Source organism: Pristiophorus japonicus, chromosome 26 (genome assembly GCF_044704955.1).
Source record: "Pristiophorus japonicus isolate sPriJap1 chromosome 26, sPriJap1.hap1, whole genome shotgun sequence".
Taxonomy (NCBI): Eukaryota; Metazoa; Chordata; class Chondrichthyes; family Pristiophoridae; genus Pristiophorus; species Pristiophorus japonicus.
In genome coordinates, this window is record NC_092002.1 from 10,452,088 (window position 1) to 10,461,761 (window position 9,674).

General features: G+C 52.0%; 1 protein-coding gene across 1 annotated transcript; it reads left to right on the forward strand.

The window, feature by feature from the left end:
* The first annotated feature begins 846 nt into the window (after window positions 1-846).
* LOC139239077 (guanine nucleotide-binding protein G(I)/G(S)/G(O) subunit gamma-8-like) lies at window positions 847-4,322 on the forward strand. Its single transcript, XM_070867591.1, has 2 exons — window positions 847-930; window positions 4,194-4,322. Exons 1-2 carry the CDS (start codon window positions 847-849, stop codon window positions 4,320-4,322), a joined length of 213 nt encoding a protein of 70 aa, XP_070723692.1.
* Window positions 4,323-9,674: the final 5,352 nt, after the last annotated feature.

A 9,674-nucleotide genomic window follows, 5' to 3' on the forward strand; every position in this document is an offset into this window, starting at 1 on the left:
CCACTTCCCCGCCCGCTCCCCATAACCCCTTATTCCCTTATTGGTTAAGAAACTGACTATCTCTGTCTTAAATTTATTCAATGTCCCAGCTTCCACAGCTCTCTGAGGCAGTGAATTCCACAGATTTACAACCCTCTGAGAAAAGAAATTCCTCCTCATCTCAGTTTTAAATGGGCGGCCCCTTATTCTAAGATCAAGCCCTCTAGTTCTAGTCTCCCCCATCAGTGGAAACATCCTCTCTGCATCCACCTTGTCAAGCCCCCTCATAATCTTACATGTTTCGAGAAGATCTCCTCTCATTCTTCTGAATTCCAATGTGTAGAGGCCCAACTTACTCAACCTTTCCTCATAAGTCAACCCCCTCATCCCCGGAATCAACCGAGTGAACCTTCTCTGAACTGCCTTCAAAGCAAGTATATCATTTCGTAAATATGGAAACCAAAACTGCACGCAGTACTCCAGGTGTGGCCTCACCAATACCCTGTACAACTGTAGCAAGACTTCCCTGCTTTTATACTCCATCCCCTTTTTGCAATAAAACCAAGATTCCATTGGCCTTCCTGATCACTTGCTGTACCTGCGTGCTAACCTTTTGTGAATAATGCACAGCTGAGAATCATCCAATCGGGTGATGGAAGGAGCCTGTTCGCTTTCCGATTGGCCGCGGCGATGGACAGGTCGGGCGACCAATGGCGGCTCGAGGGGCCGGCTGGGCCTGGTTCCTGCTCCAATTTCTGATGATCTTTCTTTCCTTCCTCGCGAAGCACCTCTCCAGATCAGCCGCGGGTCCAACGTTCGATCTTCGGTCGGTGGGGGGGGGAGGAGTCGGAAGCTGAGTGAGTCAAGATGCCCAACATGACGGCAAAGATCGCGGAGGCCCGGATGGCGGTGGAGCAGCTGAAGCTGGAGGTCCACATCGACAGGATGCAGGTGAGACCTTGGACACCCAGAGGTCCTCGCGGCTCTGGGACCCCCGTGCCCATTGTCCACGCACATACTGACGATTGTTCGCCACCCTGGCTGGCATTCTGTGGCTTTCATGGGGTGGGGTAAATGTCCCAAGGTGGGTCACAGGAGCATAAATCGGACAAAACTTGACACCAAGCCACAAAATGAGAAATTAGGACAGTTGACCAATAGCTTGGTCAAAGAGGTAGGTTTTAAAGAGCGTCTTGAAGGAGGAAAGAGAGGCGGAGAGGTTTAAGGAGGGAGTTCCAGAGCTTGGGGGCCCAGGCAGCTGAAGGCACAGCCACCGATGGTGGAGTGATTAAAATCGTGGATGGGCAAGAGGCCAGAATTGGAGGAGCGCCCAGAGATCTCGGGGGGTTGTGAGGCTCAAAGTGGTTACAGAGATAGGGAGGGGCGAGGCCACGGAGGGTATGTCAACACGAGGATTAGAATGATTTAATTCTGGACCGGGAGCCATTGCACATCGACGAGCACAGGTGGTGAGGCTAAGTGAAGTCTTGCATTTATATAGCGCCTTTCACGACCACCGGACGTCTCAAAACGCTTTACAAACCAATGAAGTACTTTTGGAGTGCAGTCGCTGTTGTAATGTGGGAAATGCGGCAGACAATTTGCGCACAGCAAGCTCCCAAAAACAGCAATGTGATAATGACCCAGATCATCTGTTTTTGTTATGTTGATTGAGGGATAAATATTGGCTATTTGGCCCAACCAGTTCATGCCGGCGTTTATGCTTTGTGTGCAGCAGTGTCTCCTAATTTCACCCTCATCCTAAAAAGCCCAATGTTTTTTTTTTATAAACAGGGCAGACCAGGCTCTCGATTTAATGTCTCATCCGAGAGACGGCACCTCCGACAGTGCGGCACTCCCTCAACACTGCACTGGGAGTGTCAGCCGAGATTTTTGTGCTTAAGTCTCTGGAGTGGGGCTTGAACCCACAACCTTCTGAGTCAAAGGCAAGTGTGCTGCCCACTGAGCCACAACTGATACTTGGAGACCTCACTTAGCCTCGCCTCCTGTGCTCATCGACCTACATTGGCTCCCGGTCCAGAGTTAATAATTCTAATCCTTGTGTTGACATACCCTCCGTGACCTCACCCCCTCCCTATCTCTGTAACTCCCTCGAGCCCCACAAAACCCCGAAATGTCTGCGCTCCTCTAATTCTGCCCTCTTGCCCATCCACGGTTTTAATCGCTCCACCATCGGTGGCCGTGCCTTCAGCTGCCTGGGCCCCAAGCTCCGGAATTCCCTTCTTAAACCTCTCCACCTCTCTTTCCTCCTTCTGTTTGACCAAGCTTTCGGTCATCTTTCTCATTTCTCATTTTGTGGCTCGGTGTCAAGTTTTGTCTGATTTATGCTCCTGTGAGGCACCTTGGGACATTTTTGCTGTGTTAAAGGCGCTATATAAATACACGTTATTGTTCTTGTTATGTCGCACTCTCCAGGGAGTGTTTGATGGGACAGTGTAGAGGGAGCTTTACTCTGTATCTAACCCATGCTGTACCTGCCCTGGGAGTGTTTGATGGGTCAGTGTAGAGGGAGCTTTACTCTGTATCTATCCCGTGCTGTACCTGCCCTGGGAGTGTTTGATGGGGCAGTGTAGAGGAAGCTTTACTCTGTATCTAACCCCGTGCTGTACCTGCCCTGGGAGTGTGTGATGGGACAGTGTAGAGGGAGCTTTACTCTGTATCTAACCCCGTGCTGTACCTGCCCTGGGAGTGTTTGATGGGAGTAGAGGGAGCTTTACTCTGTATCTATCCCGTGCTGTACATGCCCTGGGAGTGTTTGATGGGACAGTGTAGAAGGAGTTTTACTCTGTATCTAACCCCGTGCTGTACCTGCCCTGGGAGTGTGTGATGGGACAGTGTAGAGGGAGCTTTACTCTGTATCTAACCCCGTGCTGTACCTGCCCTGGGAGTGTTTGATGGGACAGTGTAGAGGGAGCTTTACTCTGTATCTAACCCCGTGCTGTACCTGACCTGAGAGTCCCACCTCTCTCTTTGTGCTGGGTTAACCGAGCTCAGTTGGTCTGTGACAGAGAAACGTTAGGCTGAGTCCTGCTCCTGAACCCTTTCTAGCGACACTTGCTGGGAGGAGCTGCATGTGGAAGCTGGGCAGGGCCAGATTGGGTTGGCTTTGTGCTGCCTCCACAGTTAAATAGCCTGTCCTCATTGGCCGGGCCAGGTGCTGGAGTACAGAGAGATCCCCTGAGACTGTACCCCAGTGAGAGTCAGATCACCCCCCCCACCTCCCAATGCTTTCAAGAGAGCTTAGGACAATGAAATGTGTGTACGAGTACCCCTGTTTTCGGCTCCAGCCTGTGACTCCTTTCCGTCCCCTTCTGGACTCATTGGAGTTTAGAAGAATGAGACGTGATCTTATTGAAACGTATAAGATTCTGAGGGGGTTTGACAGGGTAGATGCAGAGAGGATGTTCCCCTCGTGGAGGAATCTAGAACTAGGGGGCATAATTTCAGAATAAGGGGTCGCTCATTTAAAACAGCAATGAGGAGGAATTTCTTCTCTGAGGGTGGTGAATCTGTGGAATTCTCTGCCCCAGAGAGCTGTGGAGGCTGGGTCACTGAAGGTGGAGATAGAGAGATTTTGGAACGCTGGGCGAGTCAAGGGTTATGGGGAGCGGGCAGGGAAGTGGAGATGTGGCCCAAGATCAGATCAGCGTTGCAAAAGCAAAATACTGCGGATGCTGGAACCTGAAATAAATCCAGCACTTTACAACCTTCTGGAGTCAACATCGAGTTCAACAATTTCAGGCCTGAATCTCTGCCCATATTTTGATCCAATGCATTTTCTCTCTGCGTGTCTCCCAAGGCAGCCGGTAATTATCCCGCCATTCACACCCGATCTAAACTCACCTTTTTCTAAATTCTGCCATTACCATCTCAAGTCGGCCCATCATCCCTTTTGTCTCTCGAATCTCTCCTGTCTTCCACCCTGTCACCGACCTTCCCTTTTTGTTCTTTCCTCCCCTCCTGCTTTTCGGTGCTCCTTCAGAATCTGTTGGAACATTCGCCAGTTCTGACAAAGGGTCGTCGAGCCGAAAGGTTAACTCTGTTTCTGTCTCCACAGGTGCTGCCTGACCCCGCTGAGTACTTCCAGCGTTTCAGGTCAGCCGTGATCTGATTGAACGGCGGAGCGGGCTCGAGGGGCCGAATGGCCGAGTCCTGCTCCTGTTTCTCATGCTCTTGTGTTCTGCCCGTCCCAGGTATCCCAGGCGGCTGCTGAACTGCTGGCCTACTGCGAGGAACACGCCAAGGAGGATCCACTCGTCACTCCGGTCCCGTCCTCCGACAACCCCTTCCGGGACAAGAAACTCATGTGCGCCATCCTTTGAAGCCCCCCGCCCTCACCCGCCCCTCCGCCCGCGCGCGGACCCCCACCAGTCGTGGCACTGGGGGGGCGAAACGGAGCCAACCGTCGGCTTGGCAAGCAAGCGGGTAGCGCCTGTACGTGGGCAGAAGATTATTGTACCTCAATATAAATAATAAAGGAACAACTGGAAAGAATGAACAGGCTGGCTCTCTTTCTCTTGACAAAAGAAGGCTGAGGGGGTGAGCTAATGGAGGTCTTTGGAGAGCAGCTATGAAGGACTGCAACATTAAACCTGTATCGAACCTTGGTTAGACCACACCTGGAGCACTGCGTACAGTGCCTGTCGCCGTATTATAAAAAGGATATAGAGGCACTGGAGAGGGTGCAGAGAAGATTTACAAGGGTGATACCAGAAATGCGAGGGTATACATATCAGGAAAGGATGAACAGGCTGGGTCTCTTTTCTCTTGAACAAAGAAGGCTGAGGGGTGACCTAATACAGGTCTTTAAAATGATGAAAGGTTTTGATGGAGTGGATACAGAGAGAATGTTTCCACTTGTGGGGAAGAGCATAACTAGAGGCCATCGATATAAGATCGTCACCGAGAAATCCAATCGGGAATTCTTTACCCAGAGAGTGGTGAGAATGTGGAACTCGCTGCCAAAGGGAGGGGTTGAAGGGAATAGTATCGATGCATTTAAGGGGAGGCTGGACAAGTATATGGGGGAGAAGGGAATAGAGGGTTATGCTGATAGATTTAGATGAGGAAAGACGGGAGGAGGCTCGAGTGGAGCATAAACGCTGGCACGGACTGGTTGGGCCGAGTGGCCTGATTCTGTGCCGTGTATCCCGTGTAATCATTCATCGCCAGTCCTGTCGCGGGTGCAACGATTGACAAACACCTCGTTAGAACCAAAGGCCACGTGAGGGAAAAACTCTTTCACGCAGCGAGTGGTTAGGATCTGGAACGCGCTGCCTGAGAGGGCGGGGGAGGCAGACTCAATCCCGGCTTTCAAAAGGGAGTTGCCCGGTATGTGTCCCGTGAAGCAGTCACTGTCATCGCCGGGCGTGGCTGCTGGGGGAAGGGGGACGATACTCAAATCAGGGTCCGGGACTCTAAAGGGGGCGCGGCGCGTGGCGATGATGTCACGCTCTCCGGGCGCATGAGGTCAGGGGGCGCAGGAGGTCGGGGGCCGCAGAAGGCCGGGCGGCTCAGGAGTTCGGGGGCCGCAGGAGGTCAGGGCGCAGGAGGTCGGAGTGCAGGAGGTCGGAGGGTGCAGGAGGTCGGAGGGCGCAGGAGGGTGCAGGAGGTCGGGGGGTGCAGGAGGTCGGAGGGCGCAGGAGGTCGGAGGGCGCAGGAGGTCGGGGGGTGCAGGAGGTCGGGGGGTGCAGGAAGTCGGAGGGCGCAGGAGGGTGCAGGAGGTCGGGGGCTGCAGGAGGTCGGAGGGTGCAGGAGGTCGGAGGGCGCAGGAGGTCGGGGGTGCAGGAGGTCAGAGGGTGCAGAAGGTCGGGGGGTGCAGGAAGTCGGAGGGCGCAGGAGGGTGCAGGAAGTTGGAGGGTGCAGGAGGTCGGGGGGTGCAGGAAGTCGGGGCGCAGGAGGTCGGGGGGTGCAGGAGGTCGTGGGGTGCAGGAAGTCGGGGGGGGCGCAGGAGGTCAGGGAGCAGGAGGTCGGGGTGCAGGAGGTCAGGGAGCAGGAGGTCGGGGCGCAGGAGGTTAGGGAGCAGGAGGTCGGGGGGTGCAGGAGGTCGGGGGGGCGCAGGAGGTCAGGGAGCAGGAGGTCGGGGCGCAGGAAAAGGGGAGGTGCAACAAGACCTGGGTGTCATGGTACATCAGTTATTGAAAGTTGACATGCAGGTACAGCAGGCGGTGAAGAAGGCAAATGGCATGTTGGCCTTCATAGTGAGAAGATTTGAGTATAGGAGCAGGGAGGTCTTACTGCAGTTGTACAGGGCCTTGGTGAGGCCACACCTTGACTATTGTGCACAGTTTTGGTCTCCTAATCTGAGGAAGGCCATTCTTGCTATTGAGGGAGTGCAGCGAAGGTTCACCAGACTGATTCCAGGGACGGAAGGACTGACATATGAAGAAAGACTGGATCGACTAGGCTTATATTCACTGAAATTTAGAAGAATGAGAGGGGATCTCATAGAAACATATAAAATTCTGACGGGATTGGACAAGTTAGATGCTGGAAGAATGTTCCCGATGTTGGGGAAGTCCAGAACCAGGGGTCACAATCTAAGGATAAGGGGGAAGCCATTTAGGGCCGAGATGAGGAGAAACTTCTTCACTCAGAGAAATGTGAACCTGTGGAATTCTCTACCACAGAGAGTTGTTGAGGTCAGTTCGTTAGATATATTCAAAAGGGAGTTATATGTGGTCCATACGGCTAAAGGGGTCAAGGGGTATGGAGAGAAAGCAGGAATGAGATACTGAAGTTTCATGTTCAGCCATGAACTCATTGAATGGCGGTGCAGGCTCGAAGGACCGAATGGCCTACTCCTGCACCTATTTTCTATGTTTCTATGTTTCCTCCTTCAGGACGCTCCTTAAAACCTACCACTAATTTCTACTCGGTGTCAAATCTTTTATCGCAAAACAATCCTGTGAATTGCCCTGGAACGTTTCATTACATTAAAAGGAGCTGTATAAATGGATGTAGCTATTTGCACTAGAAAACGCTCTGATAGGCTCTCCATGATCACATGACACAACTCCCAGCTCGGTCAACGCTGGTTGTTGTGGGCCCCACCTCCGGTTCCGGTTTCCGGTTCCGAGGAATCTGCGCGAGAGGCGTCGGGGGCGGAGTCCAGACGCAGACGCTAAAAAAACCCAAGTGCGGATAGTCGCTCTGTATATAAACACGCATTGATGTTGTTGTTGTATAAATCGCAATTCAGCCGGGACGCCCACAATGCTTTGCTACAAATTCCCACAATCCCCCACTCCATGGACAGGACCCAGTTCTGTAACGGGTTTCACTGAATGCGGTCCCACAAAACGTTGTTTGGTACAAAGGAGTGTCTCGCTGGCCCATTTCAGAGGGGTGGTTAAGAGTCAACCACATTGCTGTGGGTCTGGAGTCACGTATCGGCCAGACCGGGTAAGGGCAGCAGATTTCCTTCCCTAAAGGGACATTAGTGAACCAGATGGGGTTTTTACGACAATCCGGTAGTTTTATGGTCACCATCACTGACTCTGGCTTTTATTCCAGATTTCGTTAATTAATTGAATTTAAATTCCCCAGCTGCCATGGTGGGATTTGAACTCATGTCTTGACATCATCAGCCCAGGCCTAATCCAGTAACAAAACCACTATGGTACCATTCCTGATCCCGTATCCCTTCATTCCCCCTATACAATCCGATATTGAATGTTCATGTCGTTTCTGCTTTGAGCATCCCTGATTATAATCGCTCAACCATCGGTGGCCGTGCTTTCTGTTGCTTGGGACCCAAGCTCTGGAACTCCCTCCCTAAACCCCTCCGCCTCTCTACCTCTCTTTCCTCCTTCAGGACGCTCCTCAAAATCTATCTCTTTGACCAAGCTTTTGGTCACCTGCGCTAATTTCTACATCTGCGGCTCGGTGTCAAATCATTTCTCTCATAACACTCCTTGGGACGTGAAAGGCGCTATGTAAATACACTAACCCCGGAAGTGCAACACGCAGCCCCAACAACTCGCTCTGTGTGAAGAAGTCTCTCCTGCTCTCTGCTCCGCACATTTTTGCATTTACTCTTGTATCCATGGCCCCCCTTTTCTTTCCAATTTCTCCCGAAGCTGCGAGACTCCGACGGTGTACATCTCCACAGGCCTGCGCCAATGGTCCATACCACGAATCGAGCCCTCGGCAATACCGTTCCCAAGTGGCTTTGTGGGAAACTCTGCCTACATTTGTGTGTGCGCTTGGAGCGCCATCTCCTGGCAATGTGTGGCATCTCCAAAATAACTCGCACCTCACTATCACTAACCGCATAACTGGAAAAATTACACAAGAATTAGGAGCAGGAGTCGGCCATTCGGCCCCTCGAGCCTGCTCCCCATTCAATGAGATCATGGCTGATCTTCGACCTCAACTCCACTTTCCTGCACTGTCCCCAGACCCCTTGATTCCCTCACTATCCAAAAATCTATCGATCTCTGTCTTGAATATACTCAACGACTGAACCTCCTCAGCCCTCTGGGGCAGAGAATTCCAAAGATTCACCACCCTCTGAGTGAAGAAGTTTCTCCTCATCTCAGTCCTAAATGGCCAACCCCTTATCCTGAGACTGTGACCCCTGGTTCTAGACTCCCCAGCCCGGGGGGAAACATCCTCCCTGCATCTACCCTGTCAAACCCTGTAAGAATGTTGTATGTTTCAATGAGATCACCTCTCATTCTTCTAAACGCTAGAGAATATCGGCCTAGTCTACTCAATCTCTCCTCGTAGGACAATCTCCCCATCCCAGGAATCAGTCTGGTGAACCTTCGTTGCACTCCCTCTATGGCAAGTGTATCCTTCCTTAGGTAAGGAGACCAAAACTGTGCACAATACTCCAGGTGTGGTCTCACCAGGGCTCTGTATAATTGCTGTTCTAATTTATGCTCCACATAAGCCTCCTGCTCTGGAGTTGGACTTGAACGAATGACCTTCTGACTCAGAGCCAAGTGTGCTACCCACTGAACCCGCTGTCAGTTATTACAGGTTGAAATTCCCTTATCCAGAATTCCCTTATCCAGAACCACCCCTCATCCAGAACCATTCCCGGCCACTGGGTGGCGCATGCGCAGAACTCCGACATGAACAAATTGAAGTCCTTCCTCGCTGGCCTGACCCCGCGATCCAGTGCCCCCCACATGATATCTCTGCCGCACTCCCAGCCCCAAGCCAGCCAGCCCCAATATCTCCTTGCTCAGTACCTGTACCATCCAATTTAACATGACCACCCCCTCGTCCAGAAAAAAATCCCTTATCCGGAACAGGCCAGGTCCCGAGGGTTCCGGATAAGTGAGGTTCAACCTGTAATATCAAGGAAATTTAACATAGAGGGTGCAAAGCGGAGTCTGTGGGCAAATGGTGGAGCGACACTGCCCCCTAACCCCATGAAATGCTGCCCTGGCATCATCCCTGGCATGTGGGCAGTGTTATGTATTTGACCCCTTGTAACCGGCATTACATTACCACCAGAGGGCCTACTTGTTGGAGTCCCAAGGGACCCCAGCATCCCTTGGGAGCACGGTATATAAGCAGGCCACCCACGAGGTACCTGCACTCTGAAGTTTCATTAAAGGAGCTAAGGTCACATTTGCTCATTGTACACAGTACTCAGTTTCATCCTTTATTATGAGCGTAATAATTGGCGACGAGGTAATGAACAACCGCGCGATAAT